This window comes from Mobula birostris, chromosome 14 (assembly GCF_030028105.1).
Source record: "Mobula birostris isolate sMobBir1 chromosome 14, sMobBir1.hap1, whole genome shotgun sequence".
NCBI lineage: Eukaryota > Metazoa > Chordata > Chondrichthyes > Myliobatiformes > Myliobatidae > Mobula > Mobula birostris.
Window position 1 is genome coordinate 19204013 of NC_092383.1, and position 20357 is coordinate 19224369.

At 40.3% G+C, this 20357-nt stretch overlaps 1 protein-coding gene across 15 annotated transcripts in view; it reads right to left on the minus strand.

The window, feature by feature from the left end:
- Positions 1 to 407: 407 nt before the first annotated feature.
- sema6d (semaphorin 6D) overlaps positions 408 to 20357 on the minus strand; it is a 357509-nt gene continuing 337559 nt past the window's right edge. For 12 of the 15 annotated variants that reach the window (XM_072278177.1, XM_072278174.1, XM_072278176.1 and 9 more), the window contains 6 exons: positions 19710 to 19850; positions 17730 to 17807; positions 17506 to 17564; positions 17073 to 17123; positions 11970 to 12113; positions 408 to 3582 (listed from right to left, as the gene is read on the minus strand). In XM_072278177.1, the coding sequence (XP_072134278.1) occupies positions 2264 to 3582; positions 11970 to 12113; positions 17073 to 17123; positions 17506 to 17564; positions 17730 to 17807; positions 19710 to 19850 (1792 nt within the window). In that variant the 3' untranslated portion in view covers positions 408 to 2263. The remainder of the gene's footprint in view (positions 3583 to 11969; positions 12114 to 17072; positions 17124 to 17505; positions 17565 to 17729; positions 17808 to 19709; positions 19851 to 20357) is intronic. The other 3 variants (XM_072278179.1, XM_072278181.1, XM_072278188.1) reach the window with 3 other exon arrangements.

The window sequence follows — 20357 nt, forward strand, 5'->3', positions numbered from 1 at the left end:
TGATAGGAGTTTGGGGAGGATAGGTTACAGTGAAAATGATTTGGGGAATTAAGATTGTTCTGTCTCCAAGGGCTGAAATAGTTTCCGCCCAGGTCTGAAAGAAGCCAGCTGGTAGTGTAGTGGCATCAGTACTGGAATTCAGGGTGAGTGGTCCAGGTTCGAATCTGCCCGGCTCCTTGCATGCTTTCCATCCATGCTGGGTTGAGCATTGAGCTAGCAATTCAGTCTTGTAAAAAAAAAAGACAAATGCTATGGAAACAGCAAAAATGGCACCCAATGTGCCCCAAGGAACAACAACAACAGGCCTAGAAGAAAATATGAATCTGAACTAGGTTTAACTTTGTATGAGAGGGGTGGAAATATACACATGGAAGTAGTTTAAATGCAGATAAATAGAGAATGAAATATTCTATTGGATTCTTTTATTTTGACTTTACATGCGGTGTTAAAAACAAAATGTATGTTATGTACACTTCCACAGTACAAGTTTACAAGGGTTGTCTATACGTTACTTCATAGGACATAATACAACAACAACCACCTTTTTTTTTTAAAAGAGTTAGCTTGCCAATGTACGACCTGGGGTTTACCTCAACACAATGGAGAGAGTAGTTGTTCAATTTAATGTAAAGGCAATACAGGATGTTAGAAATGGCAACATAAAACGGAACAAGTGCTCTACAGCAATATACAGTGCAGCATCATTTAAGTGACTTGGGCTCTTTTTTACCTTTTTGTTTAGCGGAAGTGGTTGCAAAATTACTACTTTAAATTTTAATAGTATTGAAATGATTGCAGCGGTTTGTTCATTGGCTGGAAAGGATTCTACAGCATCACGTCGATTTGGTTATGGTGAACTGATTATTCCACAGTATCCGTGATACCGTTACCTTTACGCAGTTAGTATTTTAAGCCATGCAGCTTGACTCGTCTGGTCAATGTCAGTAAGAAGAATGGGTTATCTGTGCATGTCGGTGCTTCAACATCATCTTAAGTGTGGTACACCAGCTAACCTTTGTTCAACTCATGCCAAGCTTTCTTAAAACAACCTTTTGTTCTTGTCAAAAAGAAATGCAGTGGAATGTTAACCATATATTGATCATTCTTTTCTCTCCCCCACTTATCAAATGGCTGCAAGTAGCCTTTACATTTCAGGCCATGATTTCATTTTTTTTTTACAAAACCATTTAAAAATAAAATACAACTGGCACACTGGAAAGCAGCTTCTCTGTTTGAGAACACTTGACAAGAATTCAATATCAATGTAATGCTTATTGAATAAGGCACAAAATGCACAGAATCCAGGTGAACACAGATACACTATTTACAGAACATTGTCATTACCTGCATGACTCCTCTGGATGCCCTACCAATCACATTTAATACTCCTTAACAAAGTGATTGCACTATCCTTTATCTTGTGTACTGCCCATCTCTGTGGCAGGGCAGCTCCTTGTCTACAGATTGTTAAGATGAACTGGCTGTATGAACTTACAGTAAATGGTGCAAGTGTAGAATGGAATGGACATCACATTTGATTGAGCTACATGGACACTATGCAAAGGCCCATGGCTGTAGACAGGTAGCTGCACTCAACACAGTGATATGGTCCAGGTAAAATTGCAGTAGGACAGGTTCAGGTCATTTCTGTCGTGCTCAGTATATCAGGCAATGCAGCTTAACAGCTGCCACAAGAACCATTAAGTGCATCCTCGTCTGTGTAACTCACACAGCACTTCTCTGTGACCTTCATGGGGAAGGTCACAAAACATTTGTCCTTGCTACAGTTGGGCTAGAGTGGCAAGTTGTCAAACCAAAATCACATCTGCTGAAATCAGAAGTTTTATGTAAAGTCATTAAACATCGGTACAAGCAACAAGACAAATGCATGTACTGTCAGTAATACCGTTCACATTTAATGGGGAGACAATGCTCAACAGCAGTGAAAATGGAACCATTGTTCAAGTATTTCCTTGTACTTTGACGTAAAATCACAGGATAAATTTCATGTTGCTCTTCTCCAAGGCTCTATATCTTACGGTATCTTTTTCTATTACATGGCATCTTCTTTGCCCAGCAGGAGAACAGTCCTGCCTTCAGTCTTGCTAAAAGATGCACTTTGAGGAAACAGCTACTTTGGCCACTTGTTCCGCGTGTTGATCAGAGCAGTATCACTGGTAGTTTTTAAGCAACATTTTATCTTAAATGTCCTCCCACATCACATTAGCTGAGATACAGAAATTGCTTTTAGCTGCTTGTCCTGTTAGTAACTATACTTCTGTAATGGTTTGACTGGAGTCGTGGGTTGACCAAAGGATGGCTTTGGTGGTACATCTGGTTTAATGGAGGGCGTTCTCTTAATTCCTGATCGAGGCAGCGTCCCATTGCTTGTGTAACTGCTCTGGCGGGACAAGGAGCCAGGTTGTGGTTGAATAACAAGAGGGGTCCCGTGTACAGAGTCCATCCTCATTGGTGGTGCTGGGGGAAAATATCCTCCCCTATTAAAACTGGGGTGCCGTGACAACACAGCTCCATTCAATGAGCTGATAACATTTTTGGGGAGCACAGATATTGAGTGCCTCTGCGAAGAATTCCGGGGGTAGCCTCGTTCTCTCTCTCTCTCTAAACTTGACAGTTGTATGTTTGAGGTTGATGGAACATCTACCCGCTTTGTTGGGCTGTGCCTCGGAAGAGTAGAAGAAGGAGAGTAGAGTGATGCCTCTCTGTTTGGAACCTTGGGGGGCACTTCCACTATTTTGGTCATTGTTTCTAGCATTATATTTTGACGAGTCATAGGGATGTCCCCCAAGATGGCTTTAGAGCTGGTTCCACTTTCATTGAGATGTTTCAGGAGGTCATTTAATGTGTTTCTTGCCTCAACAGCTCTTTGCTGTTCCTTTTTACCAGAGTGGCCAGTTACTGACATTTCTATATTTTGCACCTTCCTTTCAGTCTTGTGGGCATTAGAATTTGAGAAAGACATGTTGTAGGCATGGGTAGCATTGGGAAGGACCACAGCACTGGGTATCTGGCTATTATGGTTTATGGGGGAATGAGGAGGAGGACTCGACGGAATAATCTGAGGGCTTTTTAAAGGTGATTCCTTTCTTGCTGCGTTGATGTTGTTCTGGGCTTTCTCCCACTGGTTCTTGATGGGTTGAATGCTTTTCTGATGAAGTACTGGTGTAGACTCGGGCGTCGGCAAGGCCGCCAATTCGGGAGGCTGTCCGTGGCTGTCCACGATCATGGTTTTTGCGTCGCTGCTGGGCGGCAGCTCTTTGCCGTTGGATAGCAGGTTTGTGTAAAGCTTGGGCGTGTTGATGCTTTGTGGGTATTCCTTAACTGGACTATCAAACAGTCCGTTAAATTTTGTGAAACTTCCACTCGAGTCGGTGCAGGACTGTGCCGACTCTGCATCCTTGTTCATTTTGCGGGCCTTGCGCAAGTACGTATCACGGTGGCAGTACACGGCAACGCCAGAAATGAAGGCTCCCAGAACAAAAGCAGCCAAAACACAGGTGATCAGGACGTTCATGTGGACCATTTGGTTTGCATCTCCAGACTGCACCTCCCATCGAACTCCTGGAGCAAAAATAAGTTTGTAAAAATGTTAAGGAGTGCTTCTCATGTCAACGATCCGAACTACAGAAGAGAATGTATTCTAAACTTAAGTACTTCTGTTCAGGATTTGTTTAGAAAACAAATCCTTACAGGAAGTCATGAACTATTTCAGATCCAGCAGGCAGTTTTGGTAGCCTTTGTTTCAGTAATTTTTAATGATTCCAGAAAACTCTTCCATGCACATCTGAACTCTTACTCATGGAGATCCATAAATAATTCTTAAACATGTTTGTAACCACAGCTGCAAACAAGTTCAAGATTTCCTTCAAGTAATGGCTCTGTTTATAGTTGTGTCTAGCAGTACAAACCAGTTCAGAATACAAAATTCATTACCAGTTTTTCAGTGCAGTTAGAAGAGGTTTTGCGACATGTACACAATCCATCCCTTTTGAATTGATCATATGTTTGGTAATAAAATTAGATATCTTAGTGTTTGGAACTGATTGTTTTAACATTGCTAGCAGAACTAATTTATAAAGAATCAGTCCTATTCTTATCACCCAAGAATGAATGGGCTGCAGCAAATAAGCAGCAAACTGGTCAGGGAGATTCTTTTTCCATCAAACACCTACTACTGACTGCCAACTATATGCTCTGCACCTTTCCCTCTGCTCATGCTAGTGTCCAGCCATCTACATATAGCTGATTGTGATATGGCATAATTTACTGCTTTGGCAAATTTAGCTCTATCCTTACTGAAAGGGAAAGTTGGTAGGTAGGGAAGGTAGTGATGGGAACCAGGTATCATTAGCTGTAGATGAGAAGGAATAGAATTGGCCCTTCTACTAGGTAGCTAAACCGTTTGAGATGATGCTGCTTGATGGCTACAAGCCATTCTTAGAGCTTGGTAATTTCTCTGGAAGGCTGCCCCGCATTCATGGATACCGCTACAGGGACGCATGAGAGGGTTAAATAATTGAGAAAGTTCTGACGAGATACATATCAGTTGTGATCTCATTTTGTGTCCATTTTAAAAACTTTAGTGCTATGTTAGTATTTTCTCCAATTCCAAAGCCTACTTAAAGTAGTTAATGTCACATGTATCTCCTAACTTAAAAAAAGGGACAAGGAGACAAAGGATTAAGCTAGCCAATAATGTAAAAGAGGATACCAAAAGCTGTTCTTCAGATAAATAAAGCATAGAAGAGAGGTGGAATGAATATTGGACTGCTGGAAAATTGACACTGGAGAGGTAGTAATGGGGGACAAAGAAATGGCAGATGAACTTAATAAGTATATTGCATTAGTCTTCACTGTGGAAGACACTGGCAGTGTGCCAGAAATTCAAGATTGTCAGGTCAGGGAGCAGAAGTGAGTGTAGTTCATATTACTAAGAAAAATGTAATTGGAAAGCCGAAAGGTCACCTGGACCAGATAGACTACATCCCAGCATTCTGAAAGAGGTAGCTGAAGAGATTGTGGAGTCATTAGTAATTATCTTTCAAGAATCACTAGACTCAGTAATGGTAATGGAAGACTGGAGAACTGCAATTGTCACTTTACTCTTTAAGGGACAGAAGCAGAAGGAAGGACATTATAGGCCAGTTAGCCTGACTTTAGTGGTTAGGAAGATGTTGGAGTCCATTATTAAAGATGAGGTTTTGGGGTACTTGGAGGCATATGATAAAATAGGGTAAAGTCAGCATGGTTTCCTCATAGTGAAATCTTGCCTGATAAATTTGTTGGAACTTATTGAGAATAGAACAGGCAGAATAGACAAGGAAGGTCTAGATGTTGTCTACAGGGATTTTCAAAAGGCCTTAAGACAGCATGCCGCACATGAGGCTACTTAACAAGTTAAGAGCCCGTGGTATTACACCAATGATACTAGCATGACTGGTTGACTCACAAGAGACAAAGAGCGAGAATGAGGGGGGCCTATTTTAGTTGGCTGCCTGTGACTATTGGTGTTCTGCGTTGGAATCACTTGATTTCGCATTATATGTCAGTGATTTGGATGACAGAATTGATGGCTTTGTGGCCAAGTTTGCAGACAGTATGAAGATAGGTGAAAGGCAGGTAGTGTTAAGGCGGCAGGGAGTGTACAAAAGGACTTGGACAGTTTGGGAGAATGGCAAAGAAGTGGCAAAAAGGTGTATGGTCTAGTGTAGGAAAGTGTATGGTCATGCACTTAGATAGGAGGAATAAAGACATAGACTATTTTCCAAATGGAGAGAAAATTCAAAAATCAAAGTGACTTGGAAGTCCTTGTACAGGATACCCCAAGGTTAATTTGCAGTTTGGTGATAGTAAGGAAGGCAAATGCAATGTTAGCATTCATTTTGAGAGGGCTAGAATATAAAAACAAGGATATAGTGCTGAGGCCTTACAAGGCATTGTTCAGAGCGCACTTGGAGTACCACGAGCAGTGTTGGGCCCCATATCGAAGAAAGAATGTACTGTTATTGGAGTGAGTCCAGAGGAAGTTCTTCAAGAGAATGAGTTCAGGAATGAAAGGGTTAATGTATGATGAGTGTATGATGCCTCTGGGCCTGTACTCATTGGAGTTTAGAAGAATGGAGGGGGTGGGGGGGGGATCTCATTGAAACCTATTGAAAACTGAAAGGCCTCAGCAGAGTGGATGTGGAAAGGACGTTTCGTATAGTGGGTGTGTCTAGGACTAGAGGGCACAGCCTCCGAATAGAGGGACATCCATTTAGAACAGAGGTGACAAGAATTTCTTTAGCCAGAGGAGGATAGTGAATCTGTGCAATTCATTGTCAAATATGGTTGTGGAGACCAAGTCACTGGATATATTTAAAGCAGATGTTGAGAGGCTCTTGATTTGTCAGGGTGTCAAAGGTTACAGGGAGAAGGCAGGAGAATAAGGTTGAGAGGGATAATGAACCAGCCATAACGGTTTGGTGGTGCAGACACGTTGGGCCAAATAGTCTAATTCTGCTCCTACATCTTATATTATCAAAGGTGGCCAGCATTAAGACATAATATGGACAAAATATAGTCCAAACTTGTTTTCACTCAGTGGTAAAAATAAATTTGTACAACATGTCTTTTAAGAATATGGGGGGGGGGTGTTTACAATAACAGCTGTAGCAAAAATACTTGAAGATTTTGATCCTGGGTGGGAGGGGGAGGAGACTTGGAAATAAGAGTTGCAGAACAGTTGATTTTAGTTGGCCATTATTTCTGGAACAAAATGCCCTGGCTCCTTAAACTTGTAACTTTACACTGTTGCTACACTTCGTCAAATAAAAATGTTTGCTATGGCATGCAGCAATCAAATTAGGGCTGATCCAGGCATGAATTCAATCAGGTTATTTTCTAGGTCAATTTTGTAAAAAGCCTCAAAAAGTTCATATTCATTATCTACAATAAAGGCTGCTTCTGTAAATTAATATTCTCAAAAACAGATTTACTCTTCCTCTAAAGAAACGCCAAGTTATCAATGTGACTGATTTTTTAAAAATCTTTTTTCCTTCTTTAATGAAAGCACATACACTTAGTGACCATTTTATTAGATGCAGGTGGTAACTAATAGAATGGTCCTCTGCTGCCGTAGCCCATTCATTTTTGAGGTTCGATGTGTTGTGCATTCAGAGATACTCTTCTGCACATCAGTGTTACAAAGCATGGTTACTTGAGTTACTGTCGCCTTCCTGTCAGCTTGAACCAGTTTGGCCATTCTCCTCTGACCTGTCTCATTAACAAGGCATTTCCACCCACAGAACTGCCGCTCACTGGACGTTTGTAGTTTCCCCACACTATTTTCTCTAAACACTAGAGAGTGCTGTGCATGAAAATCCCAGGAGATCGACAGTTTCTGAGATACATAAAACCACCCCATCTGGCACCAACAATCATTCCATGGTCAAAGTTGATTAGATCGCATTTCTTACCCATTCTGATTTTTGGTCTGAACAACTGAACCTCTTGACCTTGTCTGCATGTTTTTGTGCAATGAGTTCCCGCCACATGATTGGCTGATTAGAGGATGTTAACAAGGAGGTGTACCTAATAAAGTGGCCACTGAGGGTCCAGGACTCAATTTAATGCTCCCATACTGTGGTGTTCAGTATGCTCTCTCTTTCCCTAAGCTTTTGGTCTCATTATTCTGAACTTTTGCTTTTTTTGTTCAATACTCAAGATATTCATCCTTCATTGCAATAAGGCACAGAATGAAGATACTCAGTTTTGGTGGTAAGGAAGGCAAGTGCATTGTTGGCATTCATTTTGAGAGGACCAGAATATAAAAGATAGGATGTGGTGCTGAGGCTTCATAAGGCATTGATCACACTGCATTTGGAGTATTGAGAGCAGTTTTGGGCCTCTTGTCTGAGAAAGGATGTGCTGACATTGGAGAGGTTCCAGAGCAGGTTCATAAGAATCCCAGAATGAAAGGGTTAATGAATGGGGAACATTTGATGAATGTGAGCCTGAACTTGCCTGAGTTTAGAAGAATGAAGATGGATCTTATGGAAACTTATTGAATATTAAAAGCCTAGATAAAGGGGATGTTTCCTATAGTTGGGAGGTCTAGGACCAAAGGGTTCTTTAGAACAGAGTGAGGAGGAATTTCTTTCATCAAAGGGCAGTGAATCTGTGGAATTCATTGCCACAGATGGCTGTGGAGCCCAGGTCATTGGGTATAATTAAAGCAGAGGTTGACAGGTTCTTGATTAGTAAGGTCAAAGATTATGGGGAGAAGACAGGAGAATGGGGTTGAGAGGGAAAATGAATCAGCCATGGCCTAATTCTGCTCCTACATCTTATTGTCCTATAACACATACTGTTAAACACTTTTCATATAGGTGATATCAAAAAGTGAAAGAATGTAGGAAAGATACAGGAATACTGCTATGAAATTTTGAACTTTGTATTCAATTTTATGCTGTCACCATGGAATATCATCATTGTTCCTGGCAGCTGAGAAATTATACAAGCAAAATATGGGGCAAAAATACTATTGAGAAATGGTTAAAAGGATCTTTTAAGAGCAAAAAGGCTCTGTGGTCATTACTTTGCCCCCCACCAATAGCTGAGAAAGAATATATGTTAATGTGTGAATATGCCAAGTTGAGCACCTCTGAATCAATCCAGCATTAATTCAATCTCTCACTAAAGAAAATTCATTTGTCCCTCCTGCGCAACTAGCAGGATGTCAAAGTGTCGATGTGCATGATGGTCTTGCATATTATGCCTTCTCAAAAAGTGATATATTAGATATTCTCTAAAAATATTGAAAAAACAAGTACTTCACTCTAACCAGGAACTGTATTTAGAGTACGAATACCCAAATAATGGCCTCAGTCAAATTTGGCCAAAAGCAGCATAGAGCTTGGCCACTCTTGGGCAAATAGCTGGATATTTTATGGTGCACAAAGCCCCCCGACATGGTGTCTGCTAGAATTTCCTCTGCTAACCTGCCTTATGGGAGTATAGACCAAGTGCTGTGGAGCACATTACTGAGGGCAAAGGTCAGTAGAATCAAGTTCAAAAGAGCATTGCCTCTCCCTCCCCCATCCCCATCAGATGTTGCTGCACCCATCCAGCAGCTTCTGTGAACGAATGCATCATATTCTAGGAAGTACTGGTAATGATTTCAGCCTATAACTCTAGAAGTGACCCTCCAGCATCAGAGGGATGGTTTTGACAGACTTCTAACTCTTGCCTCACACGGGCTCAGGAATGCTAATGCATGCATTGTAAATCTGCTTCTGTTGCGGCAAGTCTTGTTGGTAAGGGGCGCAGTTTAGTCTAATAAAATTAAGGTTCCAGAATAGTGACAACTGGAAAGAAATGCCAATAATATTGTGGACTCCAGGACAAGAATCACACCTGAAGAGCAGAATGCAATTTGTTAAATAAATTGTACATGGTAGCAGGAGTGAAATTCACAATTACATTTCAAGCCGTCAGCAATGACGCATGAACGGTTAACCGATCTTCTGAGTAAATAAGCAATGACTTTTCCAGTTAACTAACAGGATGCTATTTGATCTCATGTTACTTTATAATGCACCATTTGGCCAATTAACAGACAGCATATTTTAAAAAGGGTCAACTGTAATTCATATTAATGCCCCGGTTTGATACAAACCAGAGGTAATAAAGTGTGTTAAGCTTTCCTAGAATAGATTTCTATTATTTGCAAATGGAGTGTGGATGAGAAGCTCTCTCATCACCCCTGATATGTCCCCACCCCCAGAACACAGCTCTGCTAAGAAGCAAAGCCAACTCCGAAAATGTAGGTAAAAATAGCTTGAAGTGCAAGGTAGTGGCAAGGATAGTGGTTGACAAATTGCTGACAGTAACTAGGATTTTAAGTAAATGCATGCCTTGAATTGTGTTTGATGTATTAACAAACCAGAGTTAAGATGCAATTATTACGGTTTATGGTGGCAAATTTCTGTTTATAAAGTGTATATTCTGCAACAGAAATGTAAATGCTTCACAACTAGATTGACGTTTTTTGTGAATGCAAGGCCACATGAGAGAAGTGAAATTCTAAAATGTTGGCCACAAGATGTACTTCTTTTAATGCATCCGGTTCTAATCACTTTAATGGAGCTGAATTTGCAGGAGGGCAGTATAGCCAGAGGCTAATTTTTCTCACAATGATTTAAGACTGGCAAGGACAGACAAATTATTCTCACTTGTTATCTGTTTTGATTCCATCCCTTTTGTTTGCCACCACTTTCTCCCTTTCCTGGTTTTAAATAGTCTCTCTCTCCCCCCACCACCCCGAACAAGCCGCCACTTTCCAAGTTCTCTACTTGAACTCAGGAAAACATCTGGTTGTGAGTTCAGAGCTGCACTTTAATTCTATCAGGCAACTCTGTGCCAACACATGCGTTTGCGTGCGAGATACAGAAATACACTCAGTTGAAAAAGAAAAAAAATATTAGCATTGGCACTTTTTGAAAGTATCCCGTGTTGGTAGAATTCTAAACAAATAAAATAACACATTCCAAGTAAAATACCCAAGTACAAAGACTCTCAAGTTAAATCAAGTGTACTACAGTATGAAACACGTAACTAAATAAAGTAAGGACATAGTTTCCTACTTGTGGTTAATCGACAGCATAGGCTGCATGCAAATTAAAATACAATTTAGAAGCATGATGTTTTGCAATTATTTCAGTCACGAAAATCGAAGGCACCTGAACAAAGTATTTTCTTTTAGTCTCTTGTATAAATTGAACACGAGAAGCAGTTTATATCTCAAAGAATGCTGCTAAGAGGAAGAAATTGATAGGATGATTGTTAAGAGGATAAAAATATTAGTTAGGTACATAAACATGAATCAGAAGTCTTAGCTGAATGGCCAATACACATTGGAAGCATTCTAAAGAACAGTTACTGGCTAAGAATGAGATAGATTCTCCATTCTACAACATGCAGAATTTCCATCATTTTGGTTAGTGAGATGCATGAGTGATTAGATTATTTTTTAAATTATAAAAAAAATCAGGCAAGGCCTTTTGAACATTTTATCACGAACGATAGAATGTTCAGGGTTAGGACTGTAATGGCAGTGGCTGACAGAGGAAAACAAAGAATCAAACAATGGCATTGATTATTACAAAACTGAAGGTACAAATAAAGTAAGGAAGCAATAAATGGAAACAAAAGTGCAATAGACCAACTTAAGTGCTTGTGTAGCAATTACCAACTCATATCAGAAAGTGCACGTCTTAACTGAAGTAAAAGTAATTAACTGAAAAAAAACACTGCCAATAGAACTGAGAAGAAACCTGCTTTAGCTGCTTTTTTTTTTGAAAATGTGTATCTCAACGGGATCAGAGTTTATATTAAAAGCCAAAGAACTGTCCCCTTTTCCCATGCACTTTAATGATTTACATTCTTCAGTCCAAATGCTGTAGATTGACAGAAAGTCCCAGCATGTAAAAGTGAATTTGGAGTAAAAATTTTACCCCATGGTAGCTGATTATTAACCCTTAAACTCGTAACAAAAACTCTGCCTTATGCAATGTGCATTTCTACACATGACATACTATAGTTTTTGATGAAGAGTGAAACCTGAACTTAACTTTATATATTTTACAGTTGTTTGACAGAATCATAAAACCAGGCTGTCTGAAAGAGTGCTTAGGGCCTCCTCTTAGGCTTTGCTATTTAATACTTGAAACAAGAGTTGGAATAACCAGCTTCCACTTCAGTGTGGACTCAATTTAAAAAAACGTTTAGTGTTTCAATCTATCAATGCCTATCCTGATCCGTATTGTTCCACTACGAAGACGGTTCCATTTTTGCAAATGAGCCCCTGGCCTCAACTATTATGATTGACTAAACATACAGTATATGGCAGCTTTTTAATAAAACAGGTTTCCATTCAGTGGAAGAAAACTTCCCTTCAAAGGCCTTACCATTGGGGACAGCAGATAATGTTTCAAAATAATCAAAAGTGTCCACATCATCTGGCACTGCAACTTTTCGTGAACCAATCACATTTGGAGATACTATCGGGTCACTTGCAGCAGTGGAAGCAGAGGCTGCTGGAACATCCGTTTCTGTGGTGATAGATTTAAATTATTTGAACAGTTAATGGGATGGGGCTGAAATTGTGAATAAATTAATTCCAATGACAACAGAGTAAAGGTCTAAAGCTATCTTAAAGCCCTTTGAACGTTGTACGAATTCTATTTTCAAAAATTTGTTTTGTGCAACTTGGAACATTCTCATTCTTGAGTCATGAGGTGCAGAAACAGGCCACCGTGCCTCTGCCAGCCTCAATGTCTAACCACACTAATTGCATTTGCCCACATTGGCTCTGTCTCCATTTATACCCATTTTTGTGGCAGTTTAGATGTCTTTTAACCTTTGTGATTGATTCTGACTCTACCACCTCAAGCAGAGAGTCCCAGAAACCAACTGCTCTGTAAAAGATGTTATTTTCCCTCAAATCCTCTCAAAAACATCTTTCACCCACCTTATAACAATGTCCTCTTCCACCTGATAGCCATGGGAAAAGAATTCTATCTATCCTATCTACAGTATGCCTCTTATGATGTTGTACATTTCTGCCAAATTACCCCCTCAGCCTTCTCCATTCAAGGGAAAATAAGCCCAGCCTATCCACTCTCTCCCCACAACTAAAATCCTTCAATATCCTCTGTAGTTTATTTAGCACAACCACATCTTCCTTATGGTGTGGTGACCAGATCAGCAAACAATACTTTAATAGCAGTCTAACCACTGTTTTGTAAAGCTGCACCATTATATCCCAACTTTTATATTCTATTCCCAGTCTATTAAGGTAAGAATTACAAAGGCCACTTTCACTACAGTCTTTTGCTGTGTCTTGGACCCTAAGGTACATCTATTCATCAATATCCCTAATTCCTTACTATATAACTATATATACACACAAATTATATATACACATGCATTATATACATATATATATATATACATATATATATATATATATATACATACACACATATATATCCTATTTTTTGCTTCCCAGAATGTAACAGCCTGCACTTGTTAAAATTCCATTTGCCAATGCTCTGTCCAACTTTCCATCTGATGTATATCCTAGTGTAGCTTCAGACAATGTGCCTCACTATCCAAACACCAACTCATGTCATCTGCAAAGTTACTCAGCTTCCTCCTATTGTAATATTTATAAATCACAAATAACTGAGGGCCTTGCAGTTTGACTATTACATGGTTGCTCAACCACTAACTTGGGTTCGGAGATGTTGACTGTAAGCCCCCGGTTGAACAACTCATTAGCATGCTTCTTCCTTCTGTGGACAAATGGAGGAAATCTGGTTTTGGTCACATCACAGTTGATTGTAGTGGATATGCTCGTGGTAGGTGAGAGATCAGCTGGAAGCTGTGCAGAGCTCTCTAATCTTTGAGCACCTCCCATCTTAATGTCCTACATTGAGTTAGAAGACTAGACAGGCCATTTGGTTTACTGCGCCAATGTTGCTCGTCTATAAGCTACAACATTAGTTCAATTAATTTGCTTCCAGTAATCCTCTTGGATTGAGGACATCCAAATATTTGCCTAAGCCATCTGGCTCCGGACATTTTCAAAAATGCACCAATTTGCTTAACCCAATCCACCTGATCAGCTTTAACGGCCAGTGCTTACTATGCAAATGTTCACCTCAGAACTACTGACAGCGCCTTAGTGAAGGAGATTTCAGATTCTCCGTGTACACAATGTATTTCTCTTGTCCTCAGCACCCCCCCCCCCAAGAATAAATTCTTTGACTTGGGAATGGAAACATGCGTTGCTATGGCAGTTACCACTTCCTATGCCAACTCCAAAGGCAAGAATGGTCAGAATGGGAAACAGCTTCTTCCTCAGGCCATTAGGCTTCTAAGCTCCCTGCTGCACCACAGTTGAAGTATCATTGGTTAATATGTTCTGTACCCTACAACATTTAATTTATGCCCCTTACTTTATTTATGCACAATTCATTTGTAGATTTAATTCTCACTTTCTTAAGTTACTGTGTCTACTGCAATCTTCACACCCTGGTCTGGAGAAAAGTTATCTTGTTTGGTGGTATACATGTATATCGTTAAATGACAATAAACTTGACTTGATGCACAGACACCATGACAGGAATGAACTAAACTCGAGCTGTGAATGCCACAAAAATAGGACTTCAGAACATCAATTGGATGTGCCTCCACTTAGAAAGAATAAGAATATTCATCGTTTGGCAGAAATCAGAACTCATCTGTTATGCAACACACATCAAAGTTGCTGGTGAACGCAGCAGGCCAAGCAGCATCTGTAGGAAGAGGTGCAGTCGACGTTTCAGGCCGAGACCCTTCGTCAGGACTGTTATGTTATGGTTAAGCTGTTAAATTGGGAAGCCTTTCATCTGACAGAGGCATGATGGATCCCTAGAATAATGCTAGCATTGGAAGTCAACTGGTGCTTAATTCTGGTGCAAACTAAACACACACACACACACACACACACACACACACAATTTCATCTGGGCCGCAGTTGTGAATCTTAATTTTCATCGACATACCATTGCAAGGAAATGTAAATTTACATTTCCCTTTAATGGTCTCTTGATGAAAAATAATTCTTGAAAACACAGATGCCACTGGGGGATGAGGAACCGGATGGACTAATGATGATTTTTAGATGCCATAAGAAATTAAATCAGTATTACTACATTATGGAATTTGCATTAGATAATGCGTTGAGGGTTCTACAAAATGTCCCTTTTAAATCTGCAGTGTTTTGCCAAGACAGCGGCTTCCAGCTCGACATCATCTCTGTTGCTGATACAGGAACATTGGTATCAGCAATAACGAGCAGCAAATTACTTCTGAAATTGCATGGTGTGTGCATGTCGTCATTTTTTTTTTGCACCCAGTTTGCTTTCAACAGGCTCCCATCTAATTAAGAAATCCTTGATGAATTGAGGCCACACCAAGATGGCTCTCATTTTCTACTGGGCTACTGTTTCACTGTCAGTGGCAGAGGGTCAAATGCTGAGCGGTAGGAAGCTTGGGGAATAGGTGCCACAATGATCTGGATCAACTGCACGTGTTCAGCAGACAGGGAAGTCCTTCACAATCGATTCTGAAGTTCATGGTGGCACAGCAGTTAGCACAATGCTCTACAGTGCTAGCTGTAAGATCAGGGTTCAATTCCTGCTGCTGTCTGCAAGCAGCTTGTCTGTTCTGTCCATGATGGCGTGGGTTTCCTCCCACGTTCCAAAGAGGTACGGTTAGGGTTACTGAGTTGCGGGCGTGCCCAAAGCGTGGCACAATGCCCAGCACAATCCTTGCTGATTTGATTTGAGGCAACGTGATGCACTTCACTGTCTTTCCGACATATATGTGGCAAGGTGGACTTTTAATCTTTAAAATGCAAAGCCTTTGTGGAACACAGGCCACTGCACAGACCTCCTGAGGAGCTCACAGCAATGTTAAGTTGCTGGGGGACACAAGTTATATACACTGCACCTTCTGGTAAGATGGTGTGGCATTCAGGCAGAGCGACCTCGGGGGCTAACCAAAGGTACTTTCGATTGCAGGACAATGCAGGGCATTAAAAACTTCACCTACTGCAGGTCTACCCCTGCTGCTTGTTGGCGGAGGAGCTGGTCTTGGTGTGGACTGTGTTGCTGCCTGCTACAGGAAGGTATTGGAGTCAGTGCATGAAGGTAGTGTGCAGCCTAACCGTGAGAGATCTTGGACGTTTCTCTTGTGATTGCAGGACCCAGTTGGACACTGGCAATGTAAAATGCTTCGGGTTTGTTTCCCTTGTTAATTGGTGAGGCAGGTGGTGGGAAAGCTGCTTGGCCTTGTTTGCAACAAGGACCAGGTCTCAAGCCGCGGGCTTGCCTGTTGCAGCAGTCCAGGAGAGGAGACACAGGAGGCAGTATAGCATGGCAACCTTGCTGGGTTGGGGGCTGCGTCTCCCATTGGTGCTGCCCTCCAGTGTTAATCAATGGAATGAGAAGCTGGATTGTGTGCGTAAGTTTGTCTACGGACTGCTAAGAGCTGCTTACTTTTGCTGTTAACACCCATGCATCATCAAATTATAGGACATGTCACTCAGAGACTTGGACTATTTACTTTGTGTTTCTTTATGTTTATTTACTATCATATGTGCCTTCTTCTGTCTATGACTGCCGGTACTGTTTTATTTATTTATTGAGTTATAACATGGAGTAGGCTATTCTGGCCCTTCGAGCCATGCTGCCCAGCAACTCCTGATTTAACCCTAGCCTAATCATGGGACAATTTACAATGACCAATTAACCTTCTAGCCTTTGGACTGTGTGAGGAAACTGGAGCACCCAGAGGAAACCCATGCGGTCATGGGGAGGAGGTACAAACTCCTTAAAGGCAACAGCGGGAATTGAACCCGAGTCAGCAGTACTGAAAAGCACTATGCTACCGTGCCGCACCATGAGGTTTAGTTTAGCTGTTTTCATGGATATTCACACAAGGTTGACTGATAATTAAACTTGAACTTATTTAATCTAGTGCACACAGTACAATCTGTATAGTGAAACAAAATATTTTAACATTTTCACAGGATTACATTCTATTAAATTGAGAGCATAGCTTAAGGTCTAACAATGCAATGTGTTAATGTTTCATTAATGAAGCACGGATCTGGATTTCTGAGGAAAAAGATAAAGCAGATTAGCAGTTAACCCGCGAGATGCCTGCACATGCTTGGGAAGCAAAGAAAACTGGGCTGCTACCAAAAGTATCAAGTGTTGTACAGCAAAGTGTTAAAAGGTAACCTCTTGGGTAAGAATCCTGATTAGTCAGCGGAGGTGGGAATCGTGCTACCAGTGACTGACAAGGAAAGAATGATTAGTTTGCTTGTGGGCTGGCAGCTGTAGAACAAATCGCACGTGGCTATCTGCCAAGTGAGCAGAAAGGGAAAAGGGTAAAGTTTACTGAGGCAAGAGGAGGAGAAACGGCAAAAAGCAAAAAAAAAAAAAATCTAAACTAACCAGATGTTGGATCACCAAAGGTTTTGTAATCTGGTGTAGCGACCAAGATTTCTAGAAGAATTAAAAGAAAGATTAGTAGGGAGCAAAAAAAAAAAATCAAGTTTAAAAAAGGTAATGAACTGAGCAACTGAAACGGTTGAATTAAAACCAGCTGTGGATGCCACTGAAAACAAGACTTCAGAACATCAGCTTGATGTGCCTCCATTTAGAAATTGCTAAAATAAGGATTTTCAGCTCTACAAACTCCACTAGGATGATGAAAAGGTTGGCGTTTTTGAAACTGTACACATTACCTGGTTGAAATGTTCGTCATGCATATTACAAAGTGACAGCTGGTAATTCAACATCAAAAACCTCTGTTCATTGGCTTATAGGTTCACATCCTAAATCTCCCTCCTTATTAATAGAAATTCTTTACAGAAGTCTCACTTACCATGACATTCTCCAAGGTGTGCTGTATTGCCAAATTCCACATCTTGTTCAAACGCAGTGCTGGTGATTAAAAGCGAAAATACTCTGAGACACTTGAAATAGGATTTGACTTTAGTGTAAATTGAAACTTACTTAACAGTAAATAGAAGGGAGAAAATCAACTTTAAGTGTAGGCTTGCTGAACTGACTTAACAGAAATTCAAGTGTTAATGAAAACACACTTACTTTATATCTGGTTTCACAGTCCCACATGATTTATTATCTATCCAGGCACAGTATGGATCTCTTGAACCTATACAAGCTCTGTGGGTAAAACAGACAAGAATAATGGGCATCTATGTGGGTGTAGTTATGCTTTAAGTAAGCACAGTAGTGGTGTGGGTAATAACTTGCTTTTGTGATTTGGCACTCAAGTACAAATTCACTAAAGTGCTGGATCAGAGAATCATCCCTTACATTAGACCCAATGAATATTTTGCCTTGTGGTTGATTTCCAAACTTAAGAGTATTCAATCTTCCTGCAATCTGAAATGCAATTTCCCTTTTCTTGACACCTTACTCCACACAATCTTGTCCATTATATAACAAATGTACAACTTTCATGCTTTGAGCTTCCCATTTCATTTTTAATATTTCATTCTGGCATTTGAACACTTCCCCCATGAAACGATAGTTGCCTAGGTGGACAATATGTACATAAATAGTTTAAGATGCAAACTCTTCTCCATACATAGGATAGATAAATTGAAATATTCTATTAATTCCACAAGTCATAATAGTCTTAACAAAGTTCAAAAGTTCAGAGTACATGTCATCATATACACCCTGCGAGGCATTCACAGTAAATAAAAGAAACACAATAGAATCAATGAAAGACCACACCTATCAGAACAAACAACCAATGTGCCATTAACAACAAACAGCGCAAATAGAAAAAGAAAAAAATAAGCAATTAATATCGAGAACATGACATGAAAAGTCCTTGAAACTGAGTCCATAGGTTGAGGGAACAGTTCAGTGGTGGTAGGAGTGAAGTTATCCCCCTTTAGTTCAAGGGCCTGATGGTTGAGGTGTAGTAACTGTTCCTCAACCTGGTGGTGTGGGTCCTGAGACTCCTGTACCTTCTTCCTGATGGCAGCAGCAAGAAGAGAGTATGGCCTGACAAGTTACTTCATATAAATTAAGTTCTTAATACCTTACAGCATTTGGGATTTTTCTTAACTCTGATTCTTTTTATGTCATTTATTACAATCACAAAGAGCACATTAATGATTTTCATTGCCATATAATTCATTATGCCTAGTGTCCTAACTTCAGTGCTGCCTTATGTGTCAGCAGCCAAATGCCCTAAAAAATCTCCAGATGGTAAAATATTAAACTGTCAGATTTAACTCAGCTGAACACAAGACCATAAGACAGGAATAGGTTATTCAGCCCATCCTCTGCTCTGTCATCTCATCATGGCTGATTTATTATCCCTCTCAACCCCTTTTCCTGCCTTCTCCCCATAACCTTTGACACCTTTACTAATCAAGAACCTATCAACCTCCGCTTTAAATACTTAAGATATACGCAGTAACTTGGCCTCCACAGCCATCTGTGGCAATGATTTACTTAGATTTGCCACCCTCTGGGCGAAGGAAATTTCTCATCCCTGTTCTGAAGGGATGCCCTTGTACTCTGAGGTTGTGTTCTCTGGTCCTAGGCTCCCCCAATATAGGAAACATCCTTTCCACATCTGCTCTATCTAAGCCTTTCAACAGTCAGATAGGATCCAATGAGATCGCCCCTCATTCTTCTAAACCCCATCAAGTACAGGTTCAAGCGAGAACTCCAAACACAACATTGATATTTTAATTTCATTAGCTGAAGCAGTTTTCCCATTTATGGCTGTCTTGCTGCACTGAAAAAAAATTTCTGAAAGATGCCAGCAGAACAAATACTGGAAAATGGCAACTTCTATGTCAAGTTCCTCGATAATTCTACCTGCCTCTCACGTTCCTAAATGTCAAGTCTATGTTCTTTGTTCTGTAAACCCATCACAACAATGAGTTATTTGTTTGGATCCAACTTGTCAAACTTTCACAACACCTTTCCATGTCAATACACTACCTAGTTCAGTTCCTGCAAAAGGGGGGGAAAAAAACACAAAAATGCGCGCTGTCATCATACATGCTTAACAGGCATTTGAGAAGAAACACTAACTTTTTGCAAGTGCCATGATTTTCACAGTGACTGAGTGGTACACGAATCACACAGCTGGAAAAGGCCACAAACAAGGCATGGTGATCTTTATCGATCTGCAACCCCAGTACCTTTCTGTCATCTTCATTTGTGGTACTACACCTGTTTAACAAACAAAGACTTGGTCAAACACACGGGAGTAAAATTTAGGCGCTTCAAGAAAAAAAACAACTCTCACATTATTGGGAAGAACCTGACCTCACATTTGCAAGCTATGCAATTTCTTTAAATTATCCCCTCAATTCCAAATAATCTAGGAAAATTACATGCTCAATTTGACAACTAATGTCTTAAGGCAACAATGTACAAAAGTAGTCCTATAATTGGAGTTTGTGATGCCTTAATAACAAGGCAGAGGTGCTCACACTTGGAGAAGTCATACCAAATAAATAAATAACTGGCACTGGCTTATCTTAGATCAAATACTACTGCATGGCTCTTGAAAATCATTCACATTACATGCTGGATCCATTTCTTAAATCTCTATTGGACCAGATAACTCGGATGTGATTAGCAAGGGCCGACAGGAATAGTTATCTTGAAACCTATTTCAAGGTAATGTTCTTAAGTATTTTAAACTACACTTCCCACATTCCTTTTGAATTCCCT